The sequence below is a fragment of the Panthera pardus genome, unplaced genomic scaffold (genome assembly GCF_024362965.1).
Source record: "Panthera pardus isolate Hobbes unplaced genomic scaffold, ASM2436296v1 HiC_scaffold_12, whole genome shotgun sequence".
Taxonomy (NCBI): domain Eukaryota; kingdom Metazoa; phylum Chordata; class Mammalia; order Carnivora; family Felidae; genus Panthera; species Panthera pardus.
The window spans coordinates 58,351,022-58,369,755 of NW_026526677.1; the positions used below are offsets into that span (position 1 = coordinate 58,351,022).

The window sequence follows — 18,734 nt, forward strand, 5'->3', positions numbered from 1 at the left end:
TGGGGTAGAGTATCCTTCCTAACTTTAGGGGAAGGGGATTTGGGCCCCAGGAGACCCAAGGCAGCGAGTTAGCAACACACTCTGCAGGTGAGTGCCACCGTGGGTGACCCTGTATTACATGTATCTGTCCAGGTGCCTGTATCAAGTGTGACGTAACGCCCTCTGTAACTAGATATGTGTACGTGACTGTGTGACATTCGTGAACGCGGATGTATGCATATGGTATGACCACAGCTAGGTGTAATTGTGTAACTGGCCATGTGTGTGAGTGAGACTGTGTGGCCAAGTATGATAGTAAAGCTATTTCTGTGTCCTAACAGTCTCACAGTCAGAATATAGCAGACACTCCACCACGCGTCTGTCAGACCTGTGGCGGCAAGACAAGATTAGATCTCAATAATCACCTTACCTGCAACTGGAGTTGTAGGAGTTTGTGCCTTGCTGAGGAGCCTTAATCCTCGTGCCACCAATTCCTGGACCCTGGGACCTACATGCCTGCTCCCCAGGTCTGAATTGTAGGTACCCTCAGGAGAGTAGCCTTAGCAGCAAAGGCTGCTCAGGAGACCAGTCACACTCGGTGTCCATTCCCAAATGCACATCTCTGGAGTTCAGTGCCAGTGGCCTTCGCTAGATCCACCTGTGGAGCAGATGGTGACTCCTGGGCACTCAGAAGAATGGGGCAGCCCCACAGGCTGCTGTGGCCAGAACCAGTTTACTTACCGTGAGCCCAGGCTGACTCTGCACGGCCCCAGGATCTGTTTTAGAGCCACAGTGTTTGCATATGGGACTTTAGCTCGTGTCCTGGATGAGAGGACCTTAGGAAATTCCATGTAAGTCCTGCCCTCAGCCTGTCCCAACTTTGTGGCCATGACCATCCAATAAGGGAATTCCCAACCCCCTTCCCCTTCCTCTCCATTTGCCCTCAAAATTGAAAAAAGCTGCCCCATAAAAAAGCACTCCACCATGGCCCCATGGTGGGCCTGGAGGCCTCAGTTTTGCCCCCTACCCCAGCAACACACATACACTTTGTTGGCTGTGGATGGGTTAGTTAACTTCTCTGAGCCTCGGAGTCCGTGCTGCTGCTCTGTTCCATCAGCCCCCTTGTTTTTTCAGCCCACTGCCGATCGCAGCTCTGTTGGAGATGTGCGACTCAAGCAGGTTTCCTAAAGGATGCGTGTGTCAGCCGGGTGCTCCTCCAGCGTGGCAGCCTGACCATCTACAAGAAAGCACGCGGACTACCTTGCTCTGTGCACCCACTCTTTATTGCTGCTGGGCCAGGCGCTGGGTCCTGCCTGGCCCGGGGAGGGGAGGTCCTCACCAGTTAGTTCCCCACTCTCTGTGGCCAGCGAGCGAGGCCAAACCAAGGTTTGAGGCCTGCACCCGGCGCACCCAGCCCCAAGGCGCGGTCCAGGGTGCGGAGCCCTCAGGGAGGGTATGGGGCACAGGCTGGGCACTGCCCCGTGCGCAGCCCTTAGTCTTTTGAGTCACTGGCCGTGGGACCCTGGCAGAACTCATCCATGAACTTGAGGAAGCGGCCAAACCTAGGCTGGCCCTCGCTCAGTGCTGGGTGGCCTGGGGGTGGCGCTGTGGCCCTGAACACTGTCCGCAGTGAGCAGCGCACCAGCTGCAGGTAGCGTGCCCGAAACTCCTTCAGCAGCCTCTTGGCCTCCAGGTATTGCTTCTGGTTCACCAGCCTCTGCTCAGTCCGCTGGCGCAGGACAGCTCCTGCAGGGAGAGAAGCCAGAGGGACACCAAACTCGCTCTGGGTCCCAGCTAGCCCGAAGCAGTGGAGACTGCGTCCAGAGCCCCCCCACCCCGGAGAGTGGGACGGTGTGAGAGGAGGATGCTACGGGGACTGAAAATGGCCTCCCCAGCTTGGGGCATTAGGCAGCCAGTGACGTCCCCTCTGAATTCTACCTCAAGCCTTAGTTCTGGCCTGTAACGTGCTGTGTGACTCCAGGCCCCAGCTTCTCCATCTGCACATGGGGAAGGGCCGGGGCAGATGCTAAGGGCCCTTCCTGCTCTGACATGTCCATGCCGGCTGCCTCCCACCAGCAGATGAGTAAACTTCTGGCCACTGAGGATGGGGACCGGGTGGGCACAGCTATACCTAGTGGAGCCTCTGTAATATTCCGGGGATCCCGCATGCGAATGAGAATGTCATCCAACAGCTGGGCTCGAGTCTTCCGTGGGGGTGGAATGGCGATCCTCTGGGCCTAACATAAGGTAAGAGGAACATGTCACCACAGTCCAGTGCTCCGCCTCTCCTGGCCTCATCCCCTCATGCAGATGCAGCAACAAGCAGGAGGGCACCTGGGGGCACTGGGAAAGCACAGCCCTCAGAAGGTCCTGAGGTGACAGCCACGTGTCTAACTGGGGGTCCTGAGGAGCCACTGGCACACACAACAAGGTGGTGGTTACGCATTTACCCGTTTCTCCTTGGGAACGTAGCGTTTCTGAAGACTGTCAAGTCTGGGCTTGGAGGAGCGGAACAGCAGCGGGTGCTTCAGCACGTACTGCAGGGCCTGTGTGTTCTTCTGGATTCCTAAGGCAAAAAGGCATGGTTGGGTCAAGGCACTCCTCCTCCACCTACTGAATGCCTCCTCCAACTTCTTCATTCCCCAGTCTCACAGCAGCCCTGGGTGGAAGGATTGGAGAGGCCCCAAGAACACACTGCTTCATCTCTCCCTGATCTGCAGTGCCCGGACCTCCTCCATCCATTCCCTGAATAACTGTCCCCTGTGTGCACAGATCCTCATGGAAAAGTAGCACTGGCATGGAGAGAAGGAATGACCCTGACATAACCTCGTTAAACACAGTGGGTTATGCCATAGGGACTGGCACCCAAGAGAGCACACAGTCAAGTGCTAGTTCCTCTGAGAGCACAACTACTACTAACACATCAGTGTGAAATAAGGGGCTCCGAGGGAGCACTACCCCCTTGCCTCAAGTCACATAGAGAGGATTTTGGATGTTCAATTTGGGACTCAGCTAGGCTGGGAAGGAACTCAGGAATCTGGCCAGTCTGGGTGTCTGTTCATCAAACCCTTCCTGGAGACACTTCTCCAACCAGAGCAGCTGGGCCTGGACTGGCTGGAATTTTGGAAGAGCTGTGGCTCCTGAAAATCCAATGAAGGCCCAGGCCAGGGGTCTTGATATGTAAGGCTCCAAACCAGGATATCCTCAGGGGCCCTTTGACAGACACGGAGAGGACAGCATCCCGGGCAAAGTTAGCTTTGCCCCAACTTGCTCCAGGCTGCAGAGAGGGCCCCTTGCCCTGGAGCCATTCTCCTCACATACCCTTTGGCTCAATAAAGGCTGGATCAGGCTTGGCCGTCAGCAGCTCCTCATAGCCACGATACTTGCTGGGGAGGGAGGCAGATGGGAGCTTCCTCCAAGCCCTCTTTACCTCTCTGGGGGCTGTGCGGGGTGGTCTTTGCTCTTCCTCCTCCTTCACGGCTGAATCATCCTTCTGGTGGATGGAGGAAGGCAACCCACTCACCTGTGACCAAAAGAAAAACGTACTCATTCATTCCATTAACAGACGCCGGCATTAGCTCTGTGCGAGTCCCCATGCTGGGCCCCGTTAAGGGCAAGAACCAAGACTGGGGTGAGAGCAGGCAGATACGAAAGCAGGCAATGATCATGCACCTTGGTAAGTGCAGTAGGAGAATGGAGCACAAAGGTTCTGGGGGAGCCCGCAGGAAGCCCTAACCCCATCTGGGGTGGGGGGTGACTGGGAAGCTCCCTGGAAGAAGAGATGCCTTAACCTGCGCTAAGTCTTGAAGAAGCAGGAGAGCCATCCCCAGGCAGGGTGGGGAGAGGGGTGAGCTACAGGTGATGAGGAGAGAGGGCTGTTGTAGGCAAGGAATAGCGGGGGCCGAGACCCACAGATAAGACGCTGTAAGGTGTATTTGGGGGAGCTCCATATTGGTATTGTTGGGGTTACTGTGAAGAGATGGGCAACTGGAGCAATAAGCAGGCCTCGGATCAAGAAGGACTTTTAAAAGCCAACCTGAGGGGGTTTGTTTTTTCTATTTTTAAAAAATGTTTATTTCGAGAGAGAGAGCTTACAATCAGGGGAGAGGCAGGGAGAGAGGGGACAGAGAATCCGAAGCGAGTTCCATGCTGACAGCAGAGAGGCTGATGTGGGGCTCAAACCCAGGAACCATGAGATCGTGACCTGAGCCGAAGTCGGATGCTTACGTGACTGAGCCACCCAGGCGCCCCTTGTTTTTGTTTTTATTTTCTTTATCCTCACTATGGCAAGCCACAAAAGAGTTTTAAGGGAGTGAGGGAACATTATCTGAACTCCCATTTTTAGCCTAACCTAATGGTTTTATAAGAAACATATTAATGAAACCTGTATTTAATGTTGGGATATAGTTTATGCCCTTCATTAAAGCCTGTGGCTGAAAAGAAATAGAAAATCTGAACAGACCTGTAACAAGTAGAGACTGAATTAGTAATTGAAACAATTACCACAAAGAAAAGCCAAGGACCAGATGTCTTCACTAGTGAATTCTACCAAACATTTGTTTGTTTTTTTTTTAATTTGAGAGAGAGAAAGAGAGAGGAGAGCGCACACACGAATGAGGGAAGCATAGAGGGAGAGAGAGAATCTCCACTCAGAGCCTGACACAGGGCTCCATCCCATGACCCTGGGATCGTGACCTGAGCCAAAATCAAGAACTGGACACTTAACCGACTGAGCCACCCAGGCGCTCCTATGCCAAACATTTAAAGAATTAACACCAATCCTTCACAAACTCTTACAAAAATTAGGAGAAAGGGGAATACTCCCAGCTTATTCTCTGAGGTCAATATTACCCCAAAACCAAAACTAAGGAAAGACATCACAAAAGGACGATAGAAACCAACATTCCTATGAATGTAACACAAAAATCTTCAAAAAATACTAGCAACCCAAATTGGCAACATATAAAAAAGGACTATATGCCATGATCAAGTGGTATTTACCCCTGGTTTACAAGGGTTAGGCAAATGGAAATCAATTAATGTTATTCACCATTTCAATAGATAAAGGACAAAACCCACACAATCATTTCAATAGACACAGAAAAAGCATTTGGTAAAATCTAATGCCCCTTTGTGATTAAAAAAACAAAAACAAAACACTCAATAAACTATGAAGAGAACGAAGCTTCCTCAATCTGATAAAGGACATTTATGAAAATCCCACAACTAACATCAGAATTAATGGTGAAAGACTGAAAACTTTTCCCCTTAAAATCAGGAATAAGACCTGTCTGCTCTTGCCACTTCTATTCAACACTGCACTGGAGGTCACAGCCTGGGCAATTTGACCAGGAAAATAAAGCCTTTTCAGTCACGGTGACCCACAGTTAATTGCCCTACTTTGGCTCCTAGGAAGCTCAGAATTGCATTTTGCAATATACCTCTGTTAGGAGAGTGGCAGAGCATAATGAGCAGGTTAGAGTGACAGAATTATCCTGGGACTCATTTCCTTTCCTGTCTGTATTTTCCTTTCATCCAACTTTCTCAAGTTCATTTTAAAATATTTATTTATACTCTGCTTTGTTCTAAAAGGTTCTGATACAGTTCATAAAGATACTTTTATATTGTATAAATTTGTGTGTCACTGTAAGTCATCTGTAGAATAAGAGATGGATGTACCACTTGGAAAGATCTGGCAGATTGGAAGGGCAAGACTGGAGGTAGGGAGATGAGCAAAGGCAATGGTACAATAATAAAAGTTCAAGGAGGCCCTGCCAATGCCTCCAGCCTCATATTTCCCTCTTCTTACATGTCACCCTTCTGCTGCCCAGACACTGACCCATTTGTGGTTTCTGCACATGCCATTTTAATTTCTTTCCTCTGCAGCCTGCTTCATGTTGTTTGCTCTGCCCAGAACACCCTTCCTGCCCAGGTTCGCACCTTGTTACTGCCTACTCAGCCTGCAAAGCTCAGCTCGTCGGAACCTCTTTCAGGAGCCCTCCTGGTCTGGGCAGAGGATCCCTCTTGCGTCCAGGCTCCCAGCCCCTGGGTTTTCCTCAGTCTTGGCACTGACAATGCATTGTTCCTACAATCCAACCCCCATCAGACTAAGGACATCTCGAGGATCTGTATCTCAGCAATCTGTATTCCCAGGATTCAGAGACAGCATCAGAAGTGACGTGACTTATGTAGATAGGCAGAGGCAGCAGGAAGCCCTTCTGAAAAACTAGTCAGAACCATGCCCCAGCCAGACCCCAGATGCTGTCTGTGCCACAGGACCATGACCTGTCCCTTTGGGTACCCCCACCGGAGGCCTTGGCTCAGCAGGTCTCCCAGACGAGCCTGCAGGTCTTGCCAGGGGTGCTTCCTTCTGGTTTCCAGACCTGCCCTGTGCTTACTTCCGGCTGCCTGCAGCAACCCAGCTACGCAGTGGTGGTATAGGAGCCTCTGGGAGCTAAGCACAAGGCAAGGGCAGGGGTATCCAGGTACCTGGGTCAAGAATATGGACTCTGTGCTCTTGGTGTCCTCATCTGACAGGTGCTCTGGGCTGAGGTGGCCAGGTCTGTTGCTCTGGTGGGACATGGTCTCTTCACTATGCACAGTAGAGTCAGAGCAGATGAGAGGCAGTGGCACAAAGGGCCGGTGGGACAGGGAAAGGCCCTCCAGGCCCTCGATGGGCATCTCTGGCTCCAGAGGACTGCTTCTGGTGGTGGACAGCTCTTTAGTTGGCGCTGCCTCAGACTCTGGCATCTCCTTTGAGGGAGACTTGATTGTGGGCACGGGTAGGTGATGAAGAATCAGAGGCTGCTTTGGCACCTTTGGAACTTGGGTTTTCACCTGTCATGGGAGAAAGGCTGGATTGTTTTGCTTCCTAATCAGAGTCTCTCCTCCTGGACCTCACAAGCCTAAGGCCATTTGGTACAGTGATCAGAGGACTGGGTGAGGGCTCCTAGGGGGAGGGAGGGAGTGAAATCACACTAACTGGGCATCTACAGTGTGCCCTATACATGACGGATGTTGCTTTATTTACACCTCAAACTACCCAGTAAATAATTATCTTTATTTTATAAAAGAGGAAACTAGGGCTCAGAGAGGTAAAATGCCTTGTCCAAGGTCACAGAATTATTTGATGGCAGAGCCCGGACTACCTGATTTCCATACTGGGCTCTGGGCTTCATTCTGCATCCCTTATCATATCACTCTGGCTCTCAATAGCCTCATTGTTCTGATCAAGGTTTAACACAGTGCACCTGACCTTCCTCAGGGACTCCTAGGAAAGCCTGTGGGAGATGGTCCTGCACTTTCTGGTAGGCAGCAGCACCAGGCCCCTTTTAGGATGCTGGTTCCCATACCTTAGATGAAGTTTCACAAGGCAAGTCTCTCTCAGGGTTCAGAACTAAGGAAATAACTTCTTTCCTATTGAAATTCTCAGCTTCCTTAATTAGCAAAAGCCAATCGTCTTGGGGGATGAGGATTATAAACTTAGCATCTGGCTCACTCTGCTGGCTGATGGGAACAAGGTAGTCCGATCCTTAGAGGAGGCAACAAACAAGAGGAATATGATGGAAACCTTTTGAATTTCTGTCTATTTCTGGCTTGTAATTTGGCGCTGGTCTAGGGCTCCAGAATAGAGCTTGGCTGGACAGAAGCTGTAGAGGGGGTGGAAAGGGAATAACTATTTAACTTTGGGGACCAGCAATGCCCAATTCAGCTTTTAGAGCTACAGGAAGGCTAAAGTTCAGGAGGGGAAGCATTTCACAGAAATTTCTGCAATTCTTCAGATGAGGGAGGGAAATGACTTACTTTATGGCATCCCAGAAGGCAAGTCTAAGACCACTGGCTATGGGAGCGGACTGCTCTCAATGTAAGGAAATGCTTCCAGAGGCAGAGGCATAAGATGCATATTCTAGGCTTGGCACAGCCATCCATGACTCCTACAGGTGGCTACTACTTGCATGGATAGTGGCTTGGGGGGTTATAACATTTATTTTTGAAGATTTTATTTTTAAGTAATCTCTACACCCAACTTGGGGCTCGAACTCACAACTCTTAGTTTTATGCTTTACCAACTGAACCAGCCAGGCAACTCATAACATATTTTTGTATCTGTTGCTTCATCCAGTCCTCTCAGCAGCTCAGAGGCTTAGAGTTGAGAAGATGAAGCTCAGAGAGTGAAGCTCTTGCCCAAGTTCAGGTGGCTGTGGAAAGTGACGAAGCCAGGCTTATCCCTGGGTCTTCAGACTGATTTCTCCCTCACTTCTCCACAGCTCCTTCTCCATGGGGTAGGACTCCATGACATTCACATAGTAGCTTCTACCTACTCTGACACCTGGGTCCCTGTGACCCTAGATGCGTCTGTATGTAACAGACATGGAAAGAAGACAATGCCACTACTACAGACCTAAGGGAAGGAATCCATGAGTGGGATGGGTTCTCCCTCCCCAGGTCAATTTGCATGCATTAAAATAGGCTCCACTTCCTCTGGGCTTGGCAGTCCTGCCCTGGAAGCTTACCTTCCGAGAGTCCTTCCGAGGCATCAAAATATGATGCTTAGCCTTTACTATCTTCCTTCGAATCAAGTGGATCCCCAGGTGCTCCTGGAGGAAGGTTTTCAGCAATGGAGGGACCCCTGGAGCCACGATGGGGAAGTGAGATTACTATTAGCGGATATTTACTGGGAGCTTCTTATGTGTCCAGCACTGTTCAAACTGCTGGACATGTATTAACTTACTTCATTTTCAGACCAACCACAGGAGGTAGGTACCTATATTATTCCCATTCAATACGTGAGGAAACTGAGGCACAGACAGGTTAAGAAATTTGCCCAAGATAACAAGGATAGTGAAAAGCAAGGATGAGAACTCCGCTGGTGTCACTCCAGGACCCAGGATTCTAAAGTGCCAACAAGATGCAGCTGCTAATGCAGCACCCAGTATACCCAGGATGCTCTGGGTGGGAGGGCCCTGTACCCCTCCCCAACTGGGAAGTAGGAAATGAGGTCACAGCAGAACTGCTCTACAAAGCAGGGTGTTACTTAAGGATCTCACACAGGATCTAGATAATTCTGTATTCCATTCCCTGCTCTGCCTCTTTATTGCTGTGGGACTTTGATTAGGTTATGAACCTCCTGGATCCTCAGCTTCCTTCACTGTGCACGGGGACAGTGATGCCTGCCACACAGGGCTGCTGTCAGGTAAGCTGGTACAGAGCAGGTGCTCGGCAGTATCTGTGCTTCTCTCCATCTCCAAAGAACCCAGGGCTGGACATTGATGAGGCGGGGCTAAGGGGTGCCCACGCTGCCCCTGGGCACCAGGACAGGGGCACAGCCTTGCAGGTACCATACCTCGTGTATGGGCCACCAGAGGGTTGTTATGAAAGATGAGCTCGCAGAGAGACGGGAAGAGAGCTACCGGCAGGATGGCATCTTCCTTCGCGATCTGTAAGGAAGGTGGGGAAAAGCTTCAGGTCGACACTGCCCCCCCTCTGCCCAGGTGCTGCCAGTCCCCACACTGTAGGCCGCATGCTTGCTAGGGCTGAGGTGGAGCCGGCTTAGTTATGCTGCTGTGCTCGGACTCAGTTCCGGGCAGCGTCTGTCCCTACAACGTCACCTGCTCACACCCAGAGGACCCTGCCCCACCCCTGTCCAAAATTCCACATCATAGTTTCTTGTTTGAAAGTTAAGAACTGTTTTCCTTTCTCCACACCGGAAATGTAGCCCAGACCAAGTAATGAAGATGTTGGTGACAAAACAGGGACAAACACATATAGCACTTGTCTCACAAGGACTCTGGAAGGTTGGCAGGGCATTGACTCTGACTTCAGGATACAATCTGTCTGACACTTCACCTTCCTCAGTGCAACCTCTACACGCCTCAGTCTGTTGACAGCATTCTTGATGATGTCTTTCGTTAAGGCCTGTCCTGGACACTGATCTGGGGAGGGACAGGGGGCAGGCAGTCAGGGGGACCCATTCATCTAAAGGATAAGCAGAGCCAGTAAGGAAGACTTCATGGCTGTCTGTGGCCCAAACGCTGCTCTATCCCCACGAGGCCAGCCTCTGAAGGGCAAAAAATACCCAACCTTTGTTGAGCAGAGTGGCTGGAACATCCTTAGGGAGGGTGTCTATTAGCAACAGAACAGTATCAGAGGGCCCAAGAGTTGGGCAGTGGCCTTTCAGATGCCTGGGTATCTAAGGTCAGACTCAGGACCTATGGAAGACAATTAAGGCCTGAGGGCTGCAAGAGAGAGGGCCCTTCAGTTTATCTTTCTCTGGAGCCCCACTTTATTTATTCTCTTTCATTTGTGTTCATCCAATCAATAAGTATTACTGAATGCCTCCATATGCCAAGCACTGGGTTGGAAATGAGCAAAACGGCTAGAACTCCTGTCCTCAGGAAGCACTGCCTGGTGGGAAACACTCATTGAAGAAGTAGTAACACGAAAGAGGATAGCTCTGAAGCTGTGATTAGTGCCACAAGGGAGGGTGTGTGAAGTCCTCAGGTGATTTGTTCCAATCAGGGAAACAGGGAAGGCTTCCCTGAGATCCAAAGTATGGGGAGGGGGGAATTTGTGAGTGCAGTGGAGAACAGACTGTATGGCACAGAATCCTCTGTATTAACCAAAACAGTTTCCTCTACTTTCTGGGCACACAGCTAGACTGTCTTCTAGCCTCCTAGGCAGCTAGATGTGGTCACAGGACTCTATTCTAGCTGATGCAACCTGGGTAGAAGGGATCATTTCTGGGCAGAGCCCATTTGAAACCTCCTATGTGATCCTCTACATTTCTCATTCCCCTCCTCTGCTCAGCCATCTATCCACCAGATGCAGAGGAGCCAATGAAATCCTCTTAAGGCCCTATGGGATTACAGAACCATAGCCAGAAGGGACCTGGGTCTCCGAAAGACCTGGGAGGCCACCAGCCCATCTGGGATACCTACAATGGATTTTATGAAAGAAACAGACTTTTACTCTGTGAAGTCATTGAGAATTTAAAGTTTGTTGCAGCAGCTCATGGTACGTGCTCTACCTAACACAGAGAGGAAGTGCTCCATGCAGAGAGCAAAGTGTGAGAGGCCTCACAGCAAGGAGGAGGAAAGCCTGTTAGAGGGATGTAAAGAAGGCCAGTGTGATTAACAGCAGACAGAAAATGAGGCTGGACATGCAAATAGGGGTCAGACAAAAGCTAGAAAGATCTTGGTCTTTGAGAACCTAATATGTGGATTTTCAGAAATATGAGGACCTAAATATGACAAGAGTTGGTAACAGATTAGATATGCATGGTGAGGAGGGATGTAGAGGAGAGAGAAATATCAAGGATGACAGCCACATTTTGGCTTGAGTGAGCCACATGCATGATGGAGCTATTCTCTAAGATACAGGGCAAGGAAAGAAACTCAAATTTGAAGCTCATTAATTCACTTGGATATGTGTACTATGGAGGTACCTTTCAGACCTCCCAGTAGAGATTCAGGTAGGCAATGAATACCCTAGTCTAGAGTACATAGGGTACAAGGGGTCTGTACTGGAATTATAAATTTGTGAGCCACTGTTAATTGGCCGTGTGGGTACGTGAAGCCATCCCTAGGGAGAGAGTACAGAGTGATTAAAAGAGAAGGGACAAGGAGCAGGCCTTAAGCAACTCTAACATTTGGTCATCTAGATCTAGACCAGGACTTGGCAAACCTTTTCTGTCAAGGACCAGAGAGTAAATGTTTCAGGCTTTACAGGCCTTAACATGTCAGTTGCAACTACTCACCTGTGCTGTTGTAGCACAAAAACAGCCAGAGACAACTCATAAATAAGTGTGGTGGCTCTTTTCCAATAAAACTTTAGTTATGGACTATGAAATTTGGATTTCATGTAATTTTAATATGTCATGAAGTATTATCCTTCTTTCGATTTTTTTCAACCATTTAAAAATATAAGAATCAGTCTTAGCTTGAAGGCTGTACAAAAACCAAGGTCAGCAGATAACACCTGTGGGCCAAATCTGTCTCCCCTCAATCTGTTTAATAAAGTTTCATCAGAACACTGTCATGCTCCTTGAAAAAAGCATAGAAGACAGCAGAGAATGTTTTGCTGCAGAGCTCAAAGACCTAAGAAATAGTCACGATGAATTAAGAAATGTTGTAAATGAGATGCAAAATAAACTAGATGCAGTGACAGCAAGGATGGAAGAAGCAGAGGAGAGAATAGGTGAAACAGAAGATAAAGTTTTGGAAAATGATCAAGCTGAAAAAAAGAGGGAAAAGGAAATTATTGGAACATGAGGGGAGAATTAGAGACCTAAGTGATTCGTTGAAGCAAAATATATCCATATCATAGGAGTTCCAGAAGAAGAAGAGAGAAAGGGGCAGAAGGTTTATTTGAGCAAATTATAGCTGAGAACTTCCCTAATCTGGGGAAGGAAACAGGCATCCAAGTCCAAGAGGCACAGAGAACTCCCTTCAAAATCAACAACAGGTCAACACCACAATGTATCATAGTGAAAATAATAAAATACAAAGATAAAGAGAGAATTCTGAAAGCAGTGAGGGACAAATGGGCCTTATCCTACAAGGACAGACACATAAGGATAGCAGTAGACCTGTCCACTGAAACTTGGTAGGCCAGAAGGGAGTGGCAGAAAATATTCAGTGCTCCGAATAGGAAAAATATTCAGCCAAGAATCCTTTATCCAGCTAGGCTATCATTCAGAATAGAAGGAAACATAAAGGCTTTTCCAGACAAACAAAAACTAAAGGAGTTTGTGTCCACTAAACCAGCCCTGCAGGAGATCCTAAGAGGGACTCTGTGAGCAGAAAGTGGCAAAGACTACAAAGGACCAGAGACATCACCACAAGCATGAAATCTACAGATAACATAATGACACGAAATCCGTATCTTTCAATTAATCACTCTGAATGTAGATGAACTGCCCCAAATGACACAGGGTATCAGAATGAATTAAAACAAACAAAAAACAAACAAACAAACAAAAAACAAGATTCATCTATATGCTGACTACAAAAGACTCATTATAAACCTGAGGACAGCTGCAGATTGAAAGTGAGGGGATGGAGAACAATCTATCATGCTACTGGACAGCAAAAGAAAACCAGAGTAACCATACTTCTGTCAGACAAGCTGGATTTTAAAACAAAGACTGTAATAAGAGATGAAGAAGGGCATTATATCATAATTAAGGGGGATATCCATCAAGAAGAGCTAACAATTGTAAATGTTTATGCCCCCAATGTGAAAGCACCCAAATATATACATCAGTTAATCACAAACATAAGTAAATGTATAGACATTAATACCATGATTGTAGGGGAGTTTAATGCTCCACTTACAACAATGGACTGAATGACACATTGGACCAGATGGACTTAACAGATATAGTTAGAACTTTTCATCCAAAAGCAGAATACACATTCTTCTTGAGTGCACATGGAACATTCTCCAAAAAGATCACATACTGGGTCACAAAATAAAAAAGGATTGAGATCATACCATGCATATTTTCAGATCACAACACTATGAAACTTGAAATCAACCACAAGGAAAATCTGGAAAGCCCCCAAATACATGGAGGTTAAAGAACATCCTACTAAAGAATGCATGGGTCAACCAGGAAATTAAAGAAGAAATTAGAAAATATATGGAAGAAATGAAAATGAAAACATGACAGACCAAACCCTTTGGTATGAAGTAAAGGCAGTTCTAAGAGGAAAATACATTGTAATTCAGGCCTATCTCAAGAAGCAAGAAAGGCCCCAAATATACCACCCAACCTTACACCTAAAGGAACTAGAATAGAAAGGAGCAGCAAAGAAAGCCCAAAGCCAGCAGAAGAGAAATAATAAAGATTAGAGCAGAAATAAACAAGATAGAATCCAAAATCAAACAAACAAACAAACAACCCAGAACAGATGAATGAATCTTAGAACTGGTTTTTTGAAAGAATAAACAAAATTGATAAATGCCTAGCCAGACCTCTCAAAAAGAAAAGAGAGAGAGGACCCAAATAGATAAAAATCACGAATGAAAGAGGAAAGATCATAACCAACACTAGAGAAATACAATTATTAGAGAATACTATTAAAAATTATATGCCAACAAATTTGAAAATCTGGAAGAAATGGACAAATTCCTAGACACCCCCACACTACCAAAACTCAAAAGGGAAGAAACAGAAAATTTGAACAGGCCCATGACCAGCAAAGAAATTGAATGGATTATCAAAAATCTCCCAACAAATTAAGAATCCTGGGCAGGATGGCTTCCCAGGGGAATTTTACCAGACGTTTAAAGCAGAGTTAATACCTATTCTTCTCAAGGTGTTTCCAAAAAATAGAAACAGAAGGAAAGCTTCCAGACTCATTCTATGAAGTCAGCATTGCCTTGATTCCCAAACCAGACAAAGACCCCACTAAAAAGGAGAATTACAGGCCAATATCCCTGATGAATATGGATGTAAAAATTCTCAACATGAACTAGCAAATCAAATTCAACAGTACATTAAAGGAGTCATTCACTATGATCAAGTGGGATTCATTCCTGGGCTGCAGGGCTGGTTTAATATTTGCAAATCAATCAATGTGATACATCACATTAATAGAAGAAAGAATAAGAACCATATGATCCTGTCAATAGATGCAGAAAAAGTATTTGACAAAATATAGCATCCTTTCTTAATAAAAACCCTCAAGAAAGTCAGGATAGAAGGAATATAACATCATAAAAGCCATATATGAAAGGCACACAGCTAATACCTTCCTCAGTGGGGAAAAACTGAGAGCTTTCCCCCTGAAATCAGGAACATGACAGGGATGTCTACTCTCCCCACTGTTGTTTTGTTTAACACAGTGTTGGAAGCCCTAGCCTCAGCAATCAGACAACACAAAGAAATAAAAGGCATCCAAATTGGCAAAGAGGTCAAATTCACTCTTTGCAGATGACATGATACTCTACGTGGAAAACCTGAAAAGACTCCACCAAAAAACTGCTTGAACTGGTATATGAATTCAGCAAAGGTGCAGGATATAAAATCAAAGGTGCAGGATATAAAATCAATGCATAGAAATCGGTTGCATTCCTGTACACCAATAACAAAGCAACAGAAAGAGAAATCAAGGAATTGATTCCATTTACAGTTGCTCTAAAATATATGAAATACCTAGGAATAAACCTAACCAAAGAGGTGAAAGATCTGTATGCTGAAAACTATGGAAAACTTATGAAATAAATTGAAGAAGACACAAAGAAATGGAAAAATATTCCATGCTCATGAATTGGAAGAACAAATATTGTTAAAGTGTCGATACTACCCAAAGCAATCTACACATTCAACACAATCCCAACAAACAGCACCAGCATTCTTCTCAAAGCTAGAACAAATAATCCTAAAATTTGTACGGAACCATAAAAGACCCCAAATAGCCAAAGTTATGTACGTTGAAAAAGAAAACCAAAGCTGGAGGCATCACAATCCCAGACTTTAGCCTGTGTTACAAAGCTATAATCATCAAGACAGTATGGTATTGGCACAAAAACAGACACACAGATCAATGGAATAGAATAGAAAACCCAAAAATGGACCCACAAATATATTGCCAACTAATCTTTGACAAAGCAGGAAAGAGTATCCAATGGAAAAAAGACAGTCTCTTTAGCAAATAGCGGTGGGAGAACTGGACAGCAACATGCAGAAAAATGAACATGGACCACTTTCTTACACCATACACAAAAATAGATTCAAAACAAATGAAAGACCTAAATGTGAGACAGGAAACCATCAAAATCCTACAGGAGATAACAGGCAACAACCTCTTTGACTTCAGCCACAGCAACTTTTTTTTTTTTTTTTTTTTTAAGCAACTTCTTATTTGACATGTCTCCAGAGGCAAGGGAAACAAAAGCAAAAATGAACTATTGGGACCTCATCAAGATAAAAAGCTCTGTATGGCGAAGGAAACAATCAACAAAACTAAAAGGCAACTAATGGAATAGGAGAAGATATTTTCAAATTACATATTTGATAAAGGGTTAGTACCCAAAATCTACAAAGAACTTACCAAACTCAATACCCGAAAAACAAATAAGCCAGTGAAGAAATGGGCAGAAGACATGAATAGACACTTTTCCAAAGACGACATCCAGATGGCTAACAGATACATGAAAAGATGCTCAACATCACTCATCATCAGGGAAATACAAATCAAAACCACACTAGGATACCACCTCATGCTGGTAGAGAGACTAAAATGAACAACTCAGGAAACAACAGAGATTGGTGAGGATGTGGAGAAAGGGGAACCATCTTGCACTGTTGGTGGGAATGCAAACTGGTGCAGCTACTCTGGAAAACACTGTGAAGGTTCCTCAAAAAAATAAAAATAGAACTACCTACCTTATGGCCCAGCAATAGCACTACTAGGAATTTATCCAAAGAATTCAGGAGTGATGATTCGTAGGGGTGCATGTACCCCAATGTTTACAGCAGCACTATCAACAATAGCCAAATTATGGAAAGAGCTCAAATGGAATACTACTCAGTGATGAAAAAGAATGAAATCTTGCCATTTACAACAATCTGGATGGAACTGTAGGGTATTAAGCTAAGTGAAATAAGTCATTCAGAGAATGACAGATATCATTTGATTTCACTCATATGTGGAATTTGAGAAACTTAACAGATTACCATAGGGAAAGGGAAGGAAAAATAAGATACAAACAGAGAGGAAGGCAAATCATAAGAGATTCTTAAATACAGAGAACAAACTGAGGATTGATGGGGGTTGGAGGTTGAGGAGTGCAGAAAATGGGTGATGAGCATTGAGGAGGGCACTTGCTGGGATGAGTCCTGGGTGTTGTATACAAGTGATGAATCATGGAAATCTATTCCTGAAGCCAAGACTTCACTGTATGTTAGCTAACTTGACAATACATAAATTAAAAAAAAAAACCAAACATCCATTTACATACTGCCTTTGTTCTACAAGGACAGAGTTGAGTAGTTGGGACAGAGTATTATATTTATCTGGCCCTTTATAGAAAACACTTGCTGACTTCTTATCTAGACTCTAGAGAAGGAGGGAAAGGGGGATGAAGCTACAAAGAAGCCTAATATGTGTTCATAAATAACTATAAAATGGTGGCTAAAGTGGGTACAGAGTCTCTTATATGCAAAACAGGTGGTCAAGAAGCAGTCACAACAGAATGGGGGAGGGAGAATTAAATTGAATTTTGTCAGGATGCAAAATTCCACCTATCCAAATCAGGTGACTAAAAAGTTGAAGAAAGTTACAATTAAAACTGGTAGAAAGCTGAAAGATACCCAAGGCATGTATGTCATATTTTCTGTGAAATTGAGTCCCAGCTAAAAGATATGGGTTTGGGATTCTGGCTGATATAGTGAGAAGAATTTGGCCACCAGATAGGATAGCTAGCCTATCCCCACAAAGTGAGTTGAATGCCCCTGAAAATAAACTCGGGCTCCAGGGACAACTTAAAGTTTCTATCCAATTTCATTGGGTTAAGGCAAATAGAGCTTAATCTGTCAAATTTATGAACTAAGGAAATATTAGTTAAAGGTTGAGTTAAAGTGATTGCTTTACTTTTGGCACAAAACTTACTAGATTACTGAGTGGATATTCTAGATGTTTAAGTTCTAGTTGAATGCAGAACTGGTTTTAAAATTTGTAACTGTAATAAATTGAATATTAATTTCAACACAGGTAGCATGAGTATTCCTTGACATGATCAAAACATCATTCATTTATCAAACTTACTGAGTAACTATCATGTATCAGGTGCTATTCTAGATGATGAGGATATAGTTGTAAGCAAAACAAAGTCCTGGCTCTCAAACAAACCTACATTCTGGCAGTAGACAACAGGTAATAAAGAAAAAGATATATAATATGCTAGGTGATAATTGTTATAAAGAAAAATATAATTTAAAACTCAAGTGAGCATGTAGAAAATGTATGCATGTATTGCTTCCTCTCCTTAACAACAAGAAAAAAGACAGAATAGCCTATAACATCATAACTTTCTTGCATCTACCAGAGAGCTAAGGTCTCAGGGCAATCACGTGGCCTGAAACCTAAGGAAAGACAAGCACCTCCAAGGAGAGATGGGACACAGGACTGGCTCACATGTGGCAGAACACGGGAGGAAGGGATGGCAAGTGCTGTACAAGCAATTGGGAAGAAATCAGCAAACCATTTTAATGGCCCACTAAAGGCTAAGTGTGGGCTAGAGTAGAACTTCTGAGAGCTACAGACAGAAGGAGAATTCATGGCTGTTTGTACGCAAAAGACTGGACTCAGGGAATGAGACTGGAGAGAGCCGTCTCCAGGGTGTGGGCCTGGAGGAAGAGAGCGGCTGCCAAGGTCAGAAAGGCAGCCAACCCTCTGCCTGGTGAACAAAGGCCTTAAGTTTCTGAGGAAGGTCAGAAAAACCTGTCGGGCCCAGGGTCCTACATCTGGGGGAGGGAAAAAATTAAAACCTGCTGTTCTGAGATTGAGGCAGGAAACCAACCTGGGCCCACGACCTGAGAGGTCTCCCACTGCTTGCAGGGGACTGGATCGCTAAGAAGGTCCATCCTACAGACACAGGAACCCAGCGTCCTCTTAAGACTGGGATTGGATCCTCCTCTTGGCCCTCAACCACCAGAAGAGCAAGCACTAAGTAACCAGCACAAGCAGTCTCCTGCTGGGTGAGAGGAACACAAGTGTGGAGACAATCCATGTGAAGTGTAGGAGCAC

At 45.7% G+C, this 18,734-nt stretch overlaps 1 protein-coding gene across 18 annotated transcripts in view; it reads right to left on the reverse strand.

The window, feature by feature from the left end:
- Positions 1-1,244: 1,244 nt before the first annotated feature.
- Positions 1,245-18,734, reverse strand: part of XRRA1 (X-ray radiation resistance associated 1) — a 61,823-nt gene continuing 44,333 nt past the window's right edge. For 16 of the 18 annotated variants that reach the window (XM_019449812.2, XM_019449813.2, XM_019449809.2 and 13 more), the window contains 7 exons: positions 9,323-9,416; positions 8,493-8,608; positions 6,469-6,816; positions 3,301-3,502; positions 2,430-2,545; positions 2,111-2,216; positions 1,245-1,725 (listed from right to left, as the gene is read on the reverse strand). In XM_019449812.2, the coding sequence (XP_019305357.2) occupies positions 1,472-1,725; positions 2,111-2,216; positions 2,430-2,545; positions 3,301-3,502; positions 6,469-6,816; positions 8,493-8,608; positions 9,323-9,416 (1,236 nt within the window). In that variant the 3' untranslated portion in view covers positions 1,245-1,471. The remainder of the gene's footprint in view (positions 1,726-2,110; positions 2,217-2,429; positions 2,546-3,300; positions 3,503-6,468; positions 6,817-8,492; positions 8,609-9,322; positions 9,417-18,734) is intronic. The other 2 variants (XM_019449815.2, XM_019449814.2) reach the window with 2 other exon arrangements.